Genomic DNA, 20617 nt, shown 5'->3' on the forward strand with positions numbered 1-20617 from the left:
GTATCGCCTATCATCCAGTCAAATGACTGTACAAACTCATAATATTTCAGCGGATCACCATCAAACTTCATCAATTCAGCATTTGGTGAGTTGATAGACGCTAGAAGCTGCTGCTGGCTTGCTTGACCCATCTGCAAATGTCTTAATATCTCCATGTCAAGCTGACTCTTTGATGGAGATGTCTCCTTGGGCGTAGAAGCTGCCATCCCAACAGGGATTCAGGCCTATAGGTTTAGCAGGAGATATTCAAAATGATGATCAAATGGTTGACAAAACACCTTGGCAGCATTATGCACTTGGGGGCATGTATCTCCATCGATGTCTAAGAGATGATGGGGGAGCCAGTCAAATATATTGCTATACACATGGGTGACCAAAACAACACGTTTAAAGGGGTGCTTTTTTCAGTTTTGGACGCGGGCTGCGTGCGCACTCGTTAAGGGTATCAAAAACACAGATTTTCAAAAAAAGGGTGGTTTTGAAAGACTGGTCAATGATCAATCACGGGGTCAAACGTATTTAGGGTATTTTTTTTCCAAAGTTTTTTCTTTAAGACTACCCAAACATGTTTAGGGTATGTTTTTTCCCAAGCTTTAGCCCTGAGGCTTTTTCCTCGTTTGTGAAAAGTGTTCGGGTTCTTCCTGATTGTGGTATTTTAACCCTAACAGCACTGGGGGGCATGCAATACCCATGAATATAGTTTTGTCATGGAGCTATAGCTCCATGGTTTTGTATAAGCTTATTGTCAGCAAGTAGGCAAAACTTGTTTAGGGGCCAAAATGTGTAAATGAAGCCCGTGAAAAACTTGTTTAGGGTGTCAAAATATTTTGCACACAGAGAAAAACTCGTTTAGGGGGTGTTTGGAAATAATTTGGTTACGCAGGAGTACAGTAATACATTTGACTGTAGGTTCTGGAATGGACGGGGTGGGATACACTGAAAGTGGGAATGAGACATCATCAACCCACCCAATGAATATTCATGACGTGCACAGAACCGTTTTCACAAATAACTGCTACTAGACTTCAAATCTCAATCAGATTTTGATGAAATTTACAGCATTTTGCTCAGTGAATTTACTCTTATTTATTTAGAGGAATTATTTTCATTTGGTTCAATGCCAATTTGTCCAATTGGCAACTCATCTTACTACTAGTATCATTTGGTCTACCATCAGTTCCTCCAATATACACATGGATACTGCCATTTCGTCCACTCACCATTTCGTCTAATAACCAGTTGGTCCTATAGCCATTTAGTCCATATACCATTTCGTATAATTAGACTAGTCAGGTAATAATTTTGCTTTACAAATTTGAATAACATTTTTTATAAGAGAAAAGCTCTGAACTAAGTCCTATGTAAAAATATACTATACAAGACTTTATGCACAGCAGTCATGGAGCAAATTGCAATGCGATACCAGGAAAATTATTCCATGCTTGTGTTGATTGGGCAAAATGTATGAAAATAAAATGAATATTAGACTGTTTATGGGAAAAAATGGTCATTAGACCAAGTGATGATTGGACCAAATGGTTATTGGACGAAATAGCATTAGACTAAATGGAGGTAGACCATGTGAAGAGTGGACGAGTTGGCAGTGAACGAATTGGCAATTTACCTATTTTAGATACAATTCTTTTCAGTCCGGACCATCCCTTTAAAAACTTTTTGCTCCCAAGCTTTGCTGTTATAGTGATCACTGTAAATTCATACCCACACTGTTTGTTATGAACTTTATAGATAATGTACAACAGTGGGAATGTCGTTGCTCTGGAATTCAATGTTGTCAGCTATGATGAAATGATTATACTGATGTAAATATCTTACAAAGAGTTACGATTCATCCAATCAATTTCAAGTTTATGGAAATACATCAATGTCATAATTTCTTCTTTTAGAAAATTTCCACATTATCCTTTGAAAACAAAGAAAAGCATACTAAATTGTCAATAAAACAGTGAATGTATGAATGTACATCATCTCTAGAAAATATTTTGAACAGACATGCATTTTAGATGTTGACATTGCTGGCTTTCCATAGTTGTGGTTGATTTGATCAATCGTAACTCTTTGTAAGACAGGGTCCTGATCTTTACAATTTTACCCGACATTTGTTATAATTAGGTTTCACGTCAGGAGTTGAAATTATATTTGCTTGCACTGTGATGGAATTCAAATAAATTAAATTTATTTGCAGAAATCGACATGTGATTTTTTAATTTAGTATATGGATGCAGGTTACCTGAATAGTGATTTCATTTTTTATACAAAGCAGTATCTTGCGCATTTTTGTGATGATACATATTGATATATTTGATGATTTTATGTTGTCAATGGCAATTAACCAAATTTAAGTTTAGAAGTTGATTTCATCTGTGTCTTATTCATTGACAGTATTTGACTGAGTGGTCTGAATTCACACAAGTCTTAATTTTTAGTAAAGGAAAGTTTAAATCTCCATATCAATCCATTTTTTTAGATGAATCTGTTATGCAAAGGGATCAATGTTTCATGAATGATTTCTTATCTGGTGCAAATTTTAAGACCAAATTTTGAACGCCCGGGTACAGTTCCGAAGTTACACAATTTGTAGTCCATGTTGGACACAAAGTTGCTCAAAAACATGAATTCATGTCAGATCCAATGTAAATAATATATGGAGCCAAAATTCATAAATGAATCATTATCCCAGGGTGGGCCACTTCCATTGACGAGTGGATACCATGCGTGACCCCAAAAAAAAACATGTTAAAAGGATCTTTTTCAAGATAGGGCACGTAACGTAATAAGGGATGTCAAAAACACTAAAATAATGAGAAAATGGTTCATATATTTTGCTAGGAAAACTACATGTTTACGGTCCACATTGCGAGGGTATAAAAAGACTAAAATACTTTATAAAGGATGTAAGTTTTATAAAGTAAACATAGGAAAAAATTGTATACTACCAAGTTATACTATACATTTTATAAGAAGAGAGCATTATCTTGATTACAAATGAATTCTGATATTAGCATAATAAATTTGAGTAATTTCGGTAAATTAACTATAAAACTTCAGAGATAATGTTGCGATCAAGGTACTTGCCTTTTTTTGGTCACCTTTGCGCAAGCAACAGCTGGGATCTGGAGCCAGGAGGGGACGAACATATCAACCCCTTCCTGGCTTTGCAATTTCAGAACAGGGGTTTTGTAGGGTTTAAAGCACATTCAAATCAGAAATTTAATGGAAATCCATATGCCAGAAGGTTCATAAAATCAGTTGCAATTTCAGACCATTTAATCTGTATCTCTGACAATATTTGCCAACATGTTATCAAATGTGCAAATATTTGTTTTACAGTGTATATTTTGTTTTTAAAATTAATAGTATTTATTTTCTACAAATTAAACACAATACAAAATTGAATATATTGCATTTTATTTCTTCTGTTTTCTTTACATTTACTGCAGTCACAGTATTATGTACAAAAGTATTCGTTAAAACAAGTAGACAAGATGAGGATTACCAGAAATCTTGCATGGTAGCTATCTTGCAAGTACAAGTAGAAATGAACTTGTGCAAGGTGGACTGTTTTTCCAATGCTTGTTGCTATGTGATTCAATATAGCAGCAGTGCTGACTTTGAAAACAACTAATAATTATTCAGAAAAGAAACATTCATATGATAATAAAATACTAATTGATTGACCTTAAATGACCTTTGACCTTGATCATGTGCCGAAGACTTGTGCAAAACAGTTGGTGGTACTTTATTAACCTTATGTCTATGTTTCATGAACCAGATCCATGAACTTAAGTTACGATGATGAACTTAAGTTATGAGGACAATTAAAAAACTTAACCTTGGTTACAGTTCCGATATTGAATACTCAAGATGATCTACCGGTAAGTTCACTGACACTAAATGACCTTTGACCTTGGTCATGTGACCTGAAACCAGGCAGGATGTTCAGTAATACTTGATACCATAATGTCCAAGTTTCATGAACTAGGTCCATATACTTTCTAAGTTATGATGACATTTCAAAAACTAAATTACAATGTTGACGACGGCAGTCTAAAAAGTATAATTTACTTTCACATCCAAAAGGCATGACCCACGGCTTAAACCTTACTAGGGCTACGGTTCAAGCATAATATGTAATAGGGGCATGCAGATCAGGGTTCCATGACATTGAATTACTATTATTGTACATGTGTGTTCCAGTGGTATACATACGATTGATTGATCCCTTCACTGATGGATTTTACGTGCCATCTATGGATATATTTATTAACGAATGACAGCAGCATGCTTGAACAGGATACATGTAATTCACAGAAGACTGAAAGCTTTTTTTCCTGAGGGGCGACAATAATCCACAGCTGATCAAAATCAAGGATGTCATGGAAGTTATTTTAATGGTACCATTTATGCGACTGGGCCCAGGACATATTTGGGATATTTCTGTCCAGGAATTGGCTCGAGTACTGCATATTATGTCCATTTATGATCATTGTAATACATCAGTCTCATTTGCTCTACTGCAACCGTACGGCGAGTCAAAAACAGCCATTTAATTCATTTCTATTTACACCACCTATATGTAGCTATTAGAAAAAAGGTTGCTTTCGACTTGCCGTACGGCCGCCGTAGAGCAAATGTGATTGAGGAATAAAAATACAGAATATTTGTTTGAACAAGTGTCACCACGTGAAAGATCCAAGACACAATCATCACGTAAAGAGCCCGATGGTTGCATCCGCTCCAGCCGTTTATATCCACGGTTGACTAGCTGTGTCTCACAAGATAGGACTCAAAATCCAGGACACCATGGATGGATCCATGCTGCCAGATAAAACACAATACTCTGGATGGGTCCACCATTGTGCACAAGTAGTATGGTCTGTGAAATGGTATTTCATCTATCAAACCTCGCTGGATCCGCCACTCCAAGACACGGTCATCATGTGAAGAGTCTAATGGTTGCATCCGCTCCAGCAGTTAATATCCATGGCTGACTGGGATGGAACTCGCAAGCAAGGACACCCAGACCGTTTGTTATGACGTGACCTCGTAGAACCTTGACTGGTACTATCAGTGGGTTCTGAAGTAGATCACTGCACAGAAAAAAAAATATAACATGGAGTGGACATTAGGAAATACACTAGAATTTAAATAAGTCAACTGTCCAAAACAGTAATAATCCCCCCAAGGCAAAGCTTTTTTCAGAATGAAATATGCAAAATGTTGTTTTTCTACATCAAATTTCGTCATAAGCTGAACAAATTTCTTCCGTCGCAAGAGATTTTAAATAGTTAGATTCACCTGTATTTCAAATTTTGACATAAGTTGAACAAATTTCTTCGGCTTTAAGAGATTTTATATAGTTAGAATCATCTGTATGTCAAATTTCATCATAAGTTGAACAAATTTCTTTAGTCCCAAGAGATATGATATAGAGAATCATCTGTATGTCAAATTTCATGCCACAACAGCATATAGGTATTCTTATAATAAAAAACAAAAGATCATCGTTGACCTTTGATACCAAAATCTTTCTTTCTACATGAGATTTCCAGTCATTTTTATTCCCATCAATCAAGGTTGAATTCTCGATATCCGTAAAGATTCATCTGACTGGTAGAAATCAATTCAAACAAATTTTCATCTCTTTACAATCACTTTGGTTTTTACCCTGTGAGCTTTCGGCTACTCGTTTCTGAAGGCTTCTTCAGACTAGTGGTGACTCGGCGTAGATGGGTAGTATTGGCAGCGCGGACGTTCGTGAGAATGGACTTCCACTTCCGCGCTGCCGTTACTACCCCATCTACACGGTAAAAAACAAATTGAGTGTGAAAAGATGAAAATTTGTTTGAAAGGTTGAATTCTCATCTTTGATAATACTTGTTGTTCACAAGCATCTGAATGCAATGTTCATTACTAAAAAAATTTCAATTCGGGTACTTCCATTTTGTTGAAACAGGGACCATGGGGGTATCACTTATGCACAAGAAAGGGTCACAAGCCATGCGGTAAGGCAAAGATACTACAAGGGGCAGATCGGACAGTACATAGTGCGCACAATGAAACGCTTGGGAAAAGTGCCTTACAGCGTTGATTAAGTAACAACCTCTTTTGACCTTTGCATATCGCGATCTGGTTGTGTACAAAACATATGAGAGAAATGGTGAAGGGGTGAAGGAATAGACGATTATCACATTTTAAGATTTTTTTTCTTCAAATATTTTTTCTTAAATTAGAGATGAACATATTTCAGAGTTTTCTGGGTAATAAAAGATGGAATTATTCCCATACACTGCCCTTGAGCCCTCCCCAAATCCCCTCTCTCAATTTCCCCATATGTTTTATACACAGAAGCGTGCCGATGTGTGAAGGTTTACTTACTCAAGGCTAGTGCGCGTCCTTCCCCATGAGCATTTACCAAGCGTTTCAAAAAATCTCCGAAGTGTCCGATCTTCCCCCTATAATATCTTTGGGTAAGGTACCTCGTCAAAAGTCTTTTTGCAGGAATCACACGATAAAGGCACTTTCTGGCTTTGCTTGGCTGCTTTCCTGCATTCCCCATTGTTTTGCGTATGATGAATTGTGAGAATTGGTAATAAAAGCCTGCTTGCGGGATTTTCGCACACAAGACGCAGCTCTTGACTTCTGACAAGGTAACCAAGTTTGCCGTTGTCCTGTTTCAATACTTACTTGTAGACTTGGCCGTGGAATATCAAGGCAACGCCGTCGTCTGATGCCGAAGCAAAGAGTGGATAACGATGATGGTAGTTGACTTGCCTCACAGCTTTCCTATGATGTCTGAGTGTCTGGTATGGTTTAGTAGATAGATCCATGTCAAACCATGATACCCGGCAATCGTAGCTTCCTATTAATACATTGTCACCTATCAGAGAAAAGAACGAATAAAAAATGAAATGATGGTAATTGAATAACACCTGTTAGGATGAAATAGAAATCATATCATACAAAACTAATTTCCATTAATGGCTATCACTTATCCATCTGTTTGCCACATATAGACAACAATGCAAGGCCCTTAGAATAATACTTGAAGTGTTCCATGACCAGAACACACATTTCTGATATGCCTGCATAGCAGAATCAAGACATAGGTGCTATTATCTAACAGCGAAAAAAGAATTATCAGGTATCTGCAAATAGATGAATGAAATTACAGGTCACTTTGCAAAGGTCAAAAGTCATATGAGGCCAACGACATTAGCATTACATTGTTAAATGAATTTGCTTGGGGGATATTAGTTGGTTTTAAAATCAGCACGGCTGCTACATTGAATCGCGTAATGCAGGCGAGACTGACAGAGGCATTCCACACTTGAAGTCTCCTCATATCAGGATTTTATGTGGAACGGGCATTATTGGAGCTCAAGGATTTAGGTCTTACTCTTTTGGCAAGAAATATCACAAGTTGGCCAAACGCAAGACTCCAATCTTCTTACCTGCTGGATGTATTGAAATACTGGAAACCCACTTAGCACTGGATATAAGCTTCTTAGTCAGTTCTTGCTTCAACAGATTATACACACGGATGAAACGTTGTGTCTGAAATATTAAAAAAAAACAAGACATCATCAAAAACATTAATGATTAATGATCAGGGGTGGGAGAACCCCCCCCCCCCCCCCAGATCCAATCAATGATAAATTCTGATTACCAAAATTGTAACAGAAAGCTGATTTTTCAGTTGATTAATACTACAAAATTTAGAATGTTTGTCAGATAGGATTGTGCAAGAACTTGTCTCAGTGATTGGAAGACATTAATTATGACGCATCGACACATTTGTATGCTCTGTTTCGTAATAACCACAATGATAAGAAATCAACTCAAGTCTGCTGAGAATCAAAGGCAAGAAAACAAAATTTATGATTCTTAAATCTATAATACCTAAATATTTTGTCTGAACATTTTTCATGTCAGCAGTCACATCTTGACATGAATATGAATGTATATAAAGATAATCCTTTCAAGTGGATTTTTTTAGTATAATACTCTTCTTATATAACATGAAAATAATTAGGTAGTTCATTATAACAGTTTTCACCTGACCCACAGATGTTTCGAACAATACAAATAATTCCCTGATGCTAACCTCACCCAAGAAATGTGTCAACCTATCCATTGACCCATTCTAATATTATTTTCATATGGTGTATGCAGTTTTCTAGTTTTTAATCGTTAAACCCTGTAATTGTGTTTCCCTATTTCTTTTCTTTGTCCAGAGCGAAAAGGGGTTATTTAATAGCAGCAATATCAAAACAGCATATAACATAATCACAATCTTACTGCAACAAAGAAGAATGGTCTAGTAGGATGAAAGGCTACGCATTGGACCAGTCCTTTGTTCTTCCTGAATGGAGTTTGCGATCTTCTCTTGGATAGTTGATGGATTAGAACGGATGAGTTTCCACCGTCTGGTATCACAGCGGAGAAATAATCTCCTTTACCGTGCCACGTGACCTGCTTCACTCCCTGCATTACAAACATTCAATTGATTCTCATCACTTACTCTTGAATTGATGACAGTCAATCAATATCCCATATTTAAGATCACAGCACTCATTCATATTTCATTTTCACAACAAGTTTCTTACTTATTTCCAAGCTTGTATACAAACAACTGGTAATTGCTGTTTAAATTAAAAATCAACATATTTATAAATATAGTTAATGTACTTAACTATATATGACGAATAAGGAGGTTTTTTTTTTCAATTTGGTATTCTAAATTTACAACCCTTTTCTACTGGTACGCTTTCATTGTTTCCATGACATTTCACAATGATCAATCATTATTCTAGTAAATTGAGGTCTGTAACACAAGCTTAGCAATTGATTGTAAAGTTAATTTGTATGCTTTATAGAATATAATGATCAATGTTATCAAATTTATCAGCCTTACGATCAAATAAAAAGCTGTGTTACAGGGTCCAGGGCTCCTTAACACTAAGATAAGCGATCAATCGCTAAATGAACTGACCAATCAAGATCAATTTTACAGGCGCATTTGGCTCAAAATACCGACCAGGAACCAATCAGAAGTGTTCTTTCATATTTGCTATTCATCTCTAAGCTTTGTGTTACGGGGCCCAGATGTAGTCATCCAAATTTCCTGCAAGATACTTCGCACTAAAGAATGCCAAATGATTCTGTATCAGTCTCACCTTATACCCAAGGAAACATCCTGCAATATCATCAAAATAATGTGCAATTCATAACACATTGATTATGACCTTATGGGCTTAAGTGAGCAGCAAAACATATAAGTTCCATCATCACGAGTGATGATAGATGGTTAAACGACCCTTTATCACGTGATTGACTTTTGACAAATCCTATAGAAAGATTCTTAGTATGCGGAATATAATCTGACCTAATGTCCAAGGATACATCCTGCAACTTCCATCAGAACTTTTATATTGACATACTCACCTTGAAATGTTTGAGCTGTAACCTGAATCCTTCTTCCTTCTTCTCCTCATCTTCCACCACAATCCACTCTACCAGGGGTGACGTCCTCAGTTCCTCCGGTCTCTCGTATCCATCTATCAACCTGTCCGTTCCTGAAGCAACCATCTTATCACCAAGATGGGGGTTGATGATGTAGATACTGTTCTCTGCACACACGGCTACCAGACAAACAGCTGGGTTTGGACACCAGGCAACGTTGAGGACAGTATCTGGCAGCTCAATGGTCTTCATGCACCGTCCTGTAGACACCTCCCAGAATCTTGCCGTCTTGTCATCTGAACCTGTTGTACAATCAAAGAAGTGCCATATATCAGATAAAACAATCAACTAAAAGTCACAACAGGCAAGAAAAATTATGTCTGCCCAAAAGGACAATGCTACTAACAACTCTCAAGATACTATAAAATTAATCTCCCCTGTAGTGGTGTACGTTTTCATTCCTTAATCTAATTTTACATATTGCCCATTAAACTCAGTCAATATCAAGGTAGGAAATATATTAAAACAAGTATGAACAGCACAAACTTAACTTAAACAATATTTAGGAGAAAACGGTTCATTTTTATGATGCTCATACCTGAGACAAACCATTGTCCTGAGGGGTCCGTACTGATGGACCTGACATAGCTCTTATGACCTTCATATACAACAGCTTGAGTGGTTGGGAAAGGTTGAAGATCCTTTGGTCTTGGAAGCTGAGGAAGTAGCTCTTCTGGCTCAACTTGAACCTACAAAAGAAAAATTACAGAGTGAATTTCTTTAACAGTCATCCTGTTATCACAAGATCAAACTTTCTGATAAACAATGACTCTTTAGACCTTTGTGACCTGTGATATTATTCTTATTATCATCATTGACCTACAAGTAAGGTTTGAAATTGTTCAATCCAATGGTTGCCTTACATGAAAACAACGACAACAATAAAATACTTATTACTTTTCATTCCCTTTTCTGGATTGACCAGTGAGCAACTCCATATAGTATGTACATCTGGGGGTGTTTTATTAACATTTTTCATCTGATAATAAGCTGTCAGATCTGACAACTCTCCTTGAATTTGATTGGCTGAGAAGCAATGTTACTATGGCAACCTTCGGATAAAACAGGACTTGTGAGATAAAACGTCCACAAATCCTTTCATGAAACGCTCCAAAGATACATGTGGTGGGATCCTCTTGAAATGATATTTGTTTCCTTTTCAAGTTCATGTGAAAGGGTGTAATGTTCTCAAATGACAATGGCTCGGCAATTCATGTGGTGAAGTCAGAATGGAAAAATGGGGTCAGACGTATAATATTATTTGGGGAATTGCCGAAGGAATAACTTATTTTGGACACAAACAGGTTGGAAAGCATCATAAACGTTTCAGCTTGACATGATATGATTCTGAAAACCTTAAAAAACGTATAAAGAAATGGAAACACAGAATTGATAGATTTCTTCACTGACATCCTAAATCATCATTTTTTCTTCTGATTTGATATGCTCATTCTATAAATTGTATTTGTTTTTTTAAGGTAATGTGGAAGTAACCTTTAACTTTGATCACAATAACATCACTGCAAAGCAATTGCATTTCAGCAAAAGTATGAAAGTAGAGATAAGATGTCCATCTTTTTTAAATAAGGGTAATAACCCCTTTCACTGGGAATAACCCCTTTCACGCTCCTTGTAGCTTTTTGGTTTTTCCCATATTTCTCTTAGAAGTTTTATGATTTCAAATTCATATACCTGTTCACTATGAATTCAATTATTAACTTTTTTATTCTTTGAATGTATATATTTTGTATTGTTTTTTATCATGAGAAATAATATCGATCAATCAATCAAAAAGACCAGTGCTATATTTTTCCTCACCCTCATTCTCCTCTGCCTAGGACATAGATACAGATCTAAGCATCTCTCAAACCGATCCTGAATGAAGCGGGGATAGTAAGGCACCTTCCGAAGACAGTCGTATTTCTTTGGAACGAAGTCAATCTTTCTTTCATCAGCATCTTGTTCATTCCAAGCAAGGATCTGTACAAGAAAAAAAAAAAAAAAAAAAAAAAATCGAAAGTCTGAAAATTACCCCCCCACCCCTTTCCTTTCCAAAGGGTACTTTATATATTGAATATGTAAAGTGTACATCAAAATTTCTAATTAGCAACCAAATGTTATCATATGGGTAGCCACAACACCTCTGAAGATAATTCAGCAGTCTTGGGTTTCACAATACACAGGAAAAAGACAATTCTTATATTTTCAAAAATGTATTCTTTTTACTGTTATTTACAAGTCATTAGATTACCATTAAAAACACCATTTGAAACACCAGTACAAAGGGTCCTATAAATTTTTCAATTATTTATTATCAATATCATTTTTAGTAGTAGTATTATAATAAACAAATAAGATCTTAACAAACTTACCTCTTCTTCAGTTGGAAGATATTCTGGAAGCGGATTATAAGATTCTTCATGACCCGGGAGTTTCATCTTCGGAGCAGCGATGTGAGCATGATGACGCTTGGTGATCTTGGTCTCGTCATCTTTACCCCACATATCGTAAAACTTTGGTCCTCTCTTTTCTTCTTCCTCTTTCTTCTTTCTTTCAGCTTCTAGCTCACTGGGTAGTTTCATCCAACCCATTTTTATTGCATGAACCAACTTGCTAACCTATGGATAATAGGAAATAAGGATGAAGTTTATTCATCACTCAACAGTAAAGAGTCTAATATATCCATCATTAAATGCTCGATTTTGAATGATGTCATCAATCATATTTATTGATATCCCAATAAAGAGCGACATCAACATTTGTCTTGTACACAGTCATGACAATGACGGTGAAATTGTAATAAATTTTATCTCCGGAGGATGTGATTTTCTACAAATCAAAAGAGAATGGTAATTGCTTCACATACCTCAGACAATTTGAAATATTTTTTTGTATTATACATTTTACTACCAATGCACAATCATTCATTTAGAGATAATCAACCACAACTAACTACAAAAAAAAATAAAAAATTTCAAATCACTAGATACTGGTATTGGAAAGGGGGACATTACATATTAAAATGAAGATGGACACTTTTTAATGATAGTTTCAACAGACTAAAAGGCATTATATTCCAAATGCAGCTTCATAACAAGTTTGGTGTTCATTGCATGGTTGGTTTACCATGCTAATTCACCGGGACCTTATTGCACTTAAGTTTCTATTATAGTAACTTTGCCATCCCATGGTAACAATACTTTACAGCCAATCAAGGTCAATGATCTCGTGAAAGTCACCATTGGATGGCAATGTTGCTACAAAGTTAGTAACTAACGTGCAATGCGCCAGACTTCGCCAACACATACTGAAATACCAAAAGGCGTAATCACAAATGCATCACATGAGGGAAAATGTTAATACATTGATTAGTTTAAAATTCATCACATTAAATCAGAATAAGCAGGAAACAGTTTTACCTTGTCTTTCTCAGTGAGTGAAGGAATAAAGCTTCGTTTATGAGCCGGTCTCCGGGTGACTGGATGGATCATCTTCTCGTAAGTGAAATGATCGATGTAAGGTTCATACGGGTCAAAGGTCGTCTCGGGATAGAAGCCTCGTTGGATTCGTTGAATGGTCAATAACTGTTCTTCACTGAGCACCACATCTTTACCAAGCTTCTTATCAAAGACAGTCTTCCTATAAACGATTACAAAACGGATACCAACATATACAGTTGAGGCCAAAAGTTTACAAACACCCATGGAATTCAGTGAAATTTGTTCGCTTGCCAAACATCATAAAATTTACTAAATCTTCAGAAATATAAATACTACCATGACAAATTTGGTATCAAGTGAAAGATCGTATTAAGCTTTTTCACATGATTAAGATTCCGTTGGGATATAACTATATTTCAGATGGAAAATCTTTGAAGAATAAAAAAGTAATATTTGTGACAAATGTATTCTATTGTTTGTTGTTTTTATCTTTAATTTGTCTAAAATATGAAGATTTTTGGGGAAAAAATGACACCTAAATATTTTTCATCTCCTAATGACAAAGCAATGTGATGAAGAGCATGAAATAATCATTTGTTTGATATCAAATTTGTCATGATAGCACAAATATTTTATAAGATACAGTAAATTTTATGTTTGGCAAGTTTCAACTTTTCTTTGAATTTCCTGGGTGTATGTAAACTTCTGGCCTCAACTGTACCTTGTCTCTATCAAAGACAGTAATCCAATGAACCCCCAAACACGATCAATTTATCAACAATCTTATCAAGCTTTTAATCAAAGACAGTCCTCCTTTTAACCCCAAAAACAGAATCAGTTACCGACATCTTTACCAAGCTGTCTATCAAGACAAGCCTCCTATAATCACCCTCTTCCTCAAAAATGCAATCTTTTAAAATGTTTTACTCAGCATTTCTTTCTCTATGTACAAATACAGTATGCTATCTATATTACATTTGGAATACCATCCTGAAGATTTAAGTGCTTATATGAGCAAACTACAAATTCACGATAATTAAGTTTATGACATATGGGAGAGTTGTCCATACCACTTGTCACAATTTACTCATCAAATTGCCAATTTGAAATATACATAGTCTCAGCGATCTAATTTTTCAAATAGCAATAACTGTTGTTTTTTTTTCTGGCCAAACTTTAACCTTTCTCATCATACCTTTCATATGACTCAATGAATCACAAAAAATTGATATTTTCCTTTAAAAATACACCTCATACGTCTTACATAATAAATAATCTACAATAAGTGGTGGTTTACAAGTCTTGTTTATGAGAGGATGAGAATGAATTCTAACCAATAATCGGGGTTATCCATCTTGTTGAGGAATTCATCTAGTTTATCTCTTCCTTCTGGTTTGACTATCCGTTGACCTTTGACATCGTATCCAAGATGCTTGTAACCTTCATACCACTCCATGGGGATATTCCCTACTGTGTTCCTTATGTCCTGTATGATCAAAGAGAAATTCAGGCGTAACAGCACATGGAGATAAAATGGCCATTTTATAAATATTCCTACACAACTTCTACACAAAGGCAGCAAGAGAAAAATATTATATAAATATGTAATCAAGAGTGCCTGGTGAACACTGTGAAGACAAATAATTAATAAATGAAACAGTCATGGTTTACATTATTAAAGTCCAAAGTAGATTTGATGAAACTCAGACTCTTTCATTTTATTTTCACATTGTGAATTCAACTTCTACCATAGTATGTACCTCCTTTAGATCTTTTTAAATATGAAGATTCCGAATTGAGAACAAAACAAGGAGTTCAACTCCATTCTAATTCAAATTTATTTATATCCTGATGACATTTTCAGTATTTATCTTTCCTATTACACCACTACCCATACCATCCAAGCATATGATTTTACCCCCAGCCCCCCCCCCCCCCAATGAAAACACCAAAGGGAATATTCTTAATTCATTAACTGCCAGAACCAGGTGGTCCCTGTGCAAAGTCTGTAGGAATTTCAAAATTTAGTAGTCAACAAATTAATTCAATTTCACTGGATATTGGATGGAAATTACATGTTGAGAAAACAAACCTCTTCATCTGATGAATCAAAGTCATATTCATTGCTCTGAGGTGGTTGGTTGTCCAAGGGTTCTTTGGGGGATTCCCCTGCAACAGCTGATCTCAAGGAATTGTCAGTGACATCATCGTTGTTCTTGGCTACCTTCTTTCTATTAAGCTCTTGCCTTTTGCCTTTCTTCAGCTGCTTCCCTTTATTCAGGAGTGTCTGTGACAGTTAGAAAAGAGAAGTAATTTGTATGTCATTGGTTTTATATGTAAGTATATTCAGTGACCAAACTGAGGGTTTGCATTAAGCAGTAAACATCTTTTATATGAAATGGTATGAAATCTACTATTTAACCATACAAAGAGCAGAAACTAACTTTATCAACTGAACAGTCTCTTTAGATATGCTTAGAAATCTTTAAGACCAACAATTAGTTAATTTACAAAGTGATTTTCATAGTGGAAAGCACTGAATACAAATTATCTCCCTCAATACAGGTATATGTATTTTCTTTGGAATACCTGCCAGAGCCAAGCACAAAAGAAATATATCAGTAATTACTCTGATAAAATATATATATTTTTTAAATCTATTTCATATATTGTGAAATGTCTTCACATCCTTCAAATATATGTCATCTGCAAGTGTCCTTGTCTCAAATATGCAAATAATCTGTTGATTTTTCAATTTATTTTTTGGTCACCGATACATGTTATTATTCCATCAGGATTCCAAGAAATGCAACTTCCTGACAAAACACAAAAGAGTTTGTATCCACATGGTCTACTAGAAGATCTAATTACCATTTGGTATAATGATCACTTGGTCTAATACTCCCTTGATCTTTTCTTTGGTCTCATGCCCAGATGGTCTAATTTTGACTTTGTCTACTTCCTATTATCTTACACTTTGTCAAAACAAAAATTGGGTTCATAAACATTTTAATCATATAGATTAAGTGGTGTTAGACCAAGTGGATAGTAGACAAAAAGGGTATGGAGCTGAGCTGGAAATTAGACAAAATGGTAAATCGGCTTTAAAGACAATCAGATTAAATGGTTAGCAGACAATAGACAAACAGGGTGCTGTTTCATAAAGCTATTCGTAATTCAAGAGCGACTTTAAGAACGACTGGTAATCCTTTCTTACGCGCTAATTCATCGCAATGAATAAACCATTTACCATAAGAAAGGATCACCAGTCGCTCTTAACTTACGAACAGCTTTATGAAACATCCACCAGGTTGAAGATGTACTAGGGTTGATCCCTGTGGGATGAGACCAAACAGAAAATCAACAAAGAGGTTGAAGACTGTGGCAATATACACTGTATTACAAAAACCATGATTACCTTAGGTTCATCTTTAGTTTCTTCATCATCGGCATCTTCACTCGTATCATCCTCTTCTGACATCTCAGAAAAGGATTCATCATCCTCATCACTGGGATTGAAGTCTGCAGAGGAAAAAATTACAAAACAATCAATCGTTTGAGTAGTGATTGTCAATTGGTGAATGAATGACTAGCTGTAATGTTAAGAAAAAAAATCATCAGGGTGGGGGGATCAATATTTCTTTTGCAGGGGCTCTTTACCCAATCCTGCTCATTTCCAACTATATTTTGTATTGGAACAAATAAAAATTTGTGATTATCTTTCACTTTATCGGGGGAGGGGGGGTGGGTGGAAGGGGAATTTTTTACATGGGGGGTACCTTTATTCCCCATGCATTTTATGTGGGTGGGGCTGCTTCTTCGCTTTAATTGCACTTGCTATCCAGGCATGCGAAGCTTTATCTGGTGAAAATAATTGCAGAATATTGAAGGATGAGGAAAGGTATTCAAATGCATTTCACCTGATATGGGAAGTGGGAACGATAAATGTGCAGGGAATAATTTTCCTGGTATATATTGGAAATTTTTCCAAGACTGACTGCACAAGAAAAAGGTATTTGTGTAGGGGGCATTTACATGATTTGAAAAGGAAATATTATTCCATGAAGTGGTACAAGGAAACTAACCTTCATCCTCTCCATCACTATCGTTGAAATTTGGAAAGGGGTCATATTCTCCTTCTTCACTATCTGTAAGACTCTCTTGAGATAAATCGGAATCAGTGCTGTCATCATCCTCTTCCTCATCTGCAGGAGCATCTACGAACAAGTTGAACTTTAACAACAGAAAATAAAAACAGAAAGAATAATATTAAATTTAGGTGCAGGTGCGCAAACATTTACTTGGATTGCGTGGATGTAGAGACTAGAGGCATAAAGCTTTTCTGCCTCTTGTTACCTTGGACTGTCTACTTTCACTTCACTTTTTATTTCACTTTTTATTCGAGATTTTGCCCATGTCGCCGGATGATTAAGTAGTGAGTTAGTGAATGTGTAGTGTACATGTCTAGAGTGTGTTGGTGATTTCAGTGAAATATTGCTGAGTCTGCTGAACGGCCGCACACCAACCCCCGGTCACGCACAGATGCAGTTACTCTCGATCTAATTATGAATATTAAAAATCTGTAGAAAATTAAGTATAACTATAATGAACAATGACTAACATTAGGTATCTAGACCATTATTTAATATGTCGAAATCATTGCAATGATTGCACAAAAAGCTTTTAAAAGATTAAATGAAAAGCATGTCCTACAATACATTCCCCATAATTTATAAGCTATGAGTATGACTATGTATTACAACTGTGTCATGCCCAAAACAAAGAGAATAATAAGATTACGCAATCGTCTTTTGTCCACAAAGTTTTGTATCAAGATATGACAATCTAGTTCTGGGTGTCGGAACAAACAGTTTTATGAATCATAGATATTGAGCCTATTGTCAGTAGAGGCGCACGGCCAATATGGGAGACTCTCTCCAATAGGGGAGATAATCTCCCACATTGGAGACTTGCATTGCAAAAGGACAAAAGAAACAACACCAACAAAAGCATGATTTTTTCCACCCAAAATTTTGTCTCACTGAGGTCAGAAGCCCATTTGTTTTGTGTGTGATTGACAACAAAAATCCTTATCAAAACAAAAGTAGACGGTGAATATTTAAAGTAGACGGTGAAAAGGGGTAATTTTTCATGAGGAATCTGCTTATCACATTTTTATTTGCCGCCAAGGTAATCCTTTTGCAGCAAATGTAAACAAAGGAAATTGGACTCCAAAACTGGAGACTGTCTCTGAAATTGGATACCCAAATTCTTTACAAAAGTCTCTGATATTGGAGATAATCTCCCACATTGGAGACAGTCTCCAATATTGGCCGTGCGCCTCTACTGATTGTGAGCATATAATTAAAACATGCTCGAACAGCCTTTCCTAATTTTCACCTGAAGTGCCTAGCAAAGTAGGGCACAGTTGGTATACGGTAATAAACGTCAGACCTCTCACCACGGCATGCTCAAACTGACAGTCACACTGACTAGCCGACTGAATGAACATACCATACCATTACATGGCGGTTTAGTGTATGTGCGATTCGAACGAGATTTCCCGGAAACGTGATATCCCTATGTAATCTGTGTGCACAAGAATCGCGATAATCGGTAATGGGAATGGCCTCCTTAGTGGTCACCGTCAGTTTCTCATTCCAAATATCGTAACTCCGTTCATTCACGTTCTTTCTACATTTATACAAGTGTTCAAACACATTCCATTACTTTTGAAATTCAATTATTTCAACTAAATCCTACTAACCTTTTCTTCTAAGTCATCATTTGCCTTGCCACGTGCGGGCCTCTTTCTTGAAGTCGCAGCCGACATCGTGCATGCTCATTAGCAGATACCGTACCGTATAAAAAGGAAGAAGAAAAAAACAATACTGTCTGAAGTCTTTAGTCTTTTAGACTGTATTTTTTTTCAATTATTGAATTGAATTAATTGAATACATTTATTGTCCATAATTTTCACTGATTCACACACATGCAGATACAATGTATAAACACAGAACAAAACAGAAGATGATGAAAGCATGTCATCATGAGGAAATAATTCCAACTCAGGTATATAGTTCATATTATTCTGGAATAATCATGTTTGGTTACACATTTACTTTAGTTATCGACAAGATAAGTAATGGATCGAAGCTTATGCAAGTGCAATCGTAATTGTAATAGAGAGTAAAGGAAGTGCAAGAGTGGTGTGATATCAACTGATTCTAAGAAAATCTTAATAATAGTCAAAGTTAACTCGTGATTAATCAATTAAAAGAGTAGGGCAATACATAAATACGGGCGAGCGTTAAAGTGAAGAATACCATTGGGGACAAATGATTGTCTAATTTGTCTCAAACGGCAATTTGTCCCCAATGCTATTCATCAAAGCGTTAACGCTCAAGTCCGAAGGGATAGTTTTTTTCTCTCTCATTTGGCTTTAAAAAAATTATTGTTGGGGTTAAAGTAAAAAGAAAAAAAAAGAGATGAATACCATCATGAGGCTAACATGAGCGCAAAATAAAGTGGGAAAAAATCCAGAAGATTTTCTTGAAAACTGATGTAATTGTTTCATCCTGTATGCACATGTATTCAGGAGGGCGGGAGTTTGCCTAAAGGGGAGCACATTTTCCCAAGGAAAATTTGACAAGCCAAAAAAAAAAGGTCCTCGTATGAACAACATATTCCCATTATAATTTTTTTTTTGAAAGGGGGGGGGGGCGCACCGGGGGGACATCCTCGTAAAAGAATGTCATATTTACTGATTAAAAATTTGGAGTGTTGCCCTTGATCAAAGGGTTTTCATCAAAAATTGAAGGCCATTTTATCCAGGCACTTAAAATTTGACGAGCAAAAAAAAAAAAGGTCCTCACTTGTGTATATGAATAACAGAGGGGCCGCAGAAGCGGGGGGGGGGGGCCTTTATTAGCCCCCACTAAAAAAAAACCTTGTACAAAAACGTAAAAATTACCATATAGTTGTGATTTTGGGAATATAGTCAGTCCCCCACTTTTGGCTCACCCCCCCCCCACTTTGAAAACCATTCCGCGGCCCCTGCAACATATTCCCATTATAAAATTTGAATGATTTTGACAGGGGGGCACACTCGTGTAAGAACGCCATATTTACAATTGGATGATTGCTCTTGATCAAATGGGGGGGGGGGACGTACGGGTCGGATGTGCCCCCTGGATCCGCCACATGCTCATGTGATCGAATATGACTATATGCCCTGAGAAAATATTCCTTCCTGTCTGATGAATATATTAATCTAAACAAAAAACCCTATCACACTATAAATTGCACTAAGTAGACCAGGGGCAGATGGCATTTTTGTACAGAAAAAAATAAACGACCCCCCCAAAGGTGAAGGTCTACTCCCAATTATATGTCCGCCTCGACAAGCAAAAAAAAAGGTGCTCTTTTGCGTGTGCACGCATCGACTCCCTATAATATTTTTTTGGCTCACAAGGGGGGGGGGGGGTGGGGGGGGAGGGCAGGACCAGATGTGTCCATGGTTGCATGGATAAAATAATACTGACAATATTATGAAATATATTGGTAGCCAATAATACAGAAGAGGGCCGGCACGAGGCATTAATTGCCATTATATTATATTTAAAAAAGCTACA

General features: G+C 36.3%; 1 protein-coding gene across 1 annotated transcript; it reads right to left on the reverse strand.

The window, feature by feature from the left end:
* Positions 1-3409: 3409 nt before the first annotated feature.
* On the reverse strand, positions 3410-19076 carry LOC129254482 (ribosome biogenesis protein bop1-B-like). Its single transcript, XM_054892946.2, has 14 exons — positions 18751-19076; positions 17069-17216; positions 16402-16505; positions 15076-15270; positions 14318-14469; positions 12963-13182; positions 11916-12161; positions 11362-11523; positions 10082-10232; positions 9466-9785; positions 8320-8505; positions 7473-7575; positions 6706-6898; positions 3410-5108 (listed from the first exon to the last, which is right to left on the reverse strand). The coding sequence occupies exons 1-14, from the start codon at positions 18814-18816 to the stop codon at positions 4955-4957; spliced, it is 2400 nt and encodes a 799-aa protein (XP_054748921.2). The 5' UTR covers positions 18817-19076; the 3' UTR covers positions 3410-4954.
* Positions 19077-20617: the final 1541 nt, after the last annotated feature.

Source organism: Lytechinus pictus, chromosome 2, assembly GCF_037042905.1.
Source record: "Lytechinus pictus isolate F3 Inbred chromosome 2, Lp3.0, whole genome shotgun sequence".
NCBI classification, from domain to species: domain Eukaryota; kingdom Metazoa; phylum Echinodermata; class Echinoidea; order Temnopleuroida; family Toxopneustidae; genus Lytechinus; species Lytechinus pictus.

What these genes read in the sequence shown, in the direction of transcription:
- LOC129254482 (XM_054892946.2), bottom strand. Translation starts at nt 18,816, where the DNA reads ATGTCGGCTGCGACTTCAAGAAAGAGGCCCGCACGTGGCAAGGCAAAT. An exon ending in ATGATGACTTAGAAGAAAAG is followed by an intron (nt 17,217 to 18,750) that starts GTTAGTAGGATT and finishes CTGTTGTTAAAG; the next exon opens with TTCAACTTGTTCGTAGATGC. An exon ending in TAGTGATGGAGAGGATGAAG is followed by an intron (nt 16,506 to 17,068) that starts GTTAGTTTCCTT and finishes TTTCCTCTGCAG; the next exon opens with ACTTCAATCCCAGTGATGAG.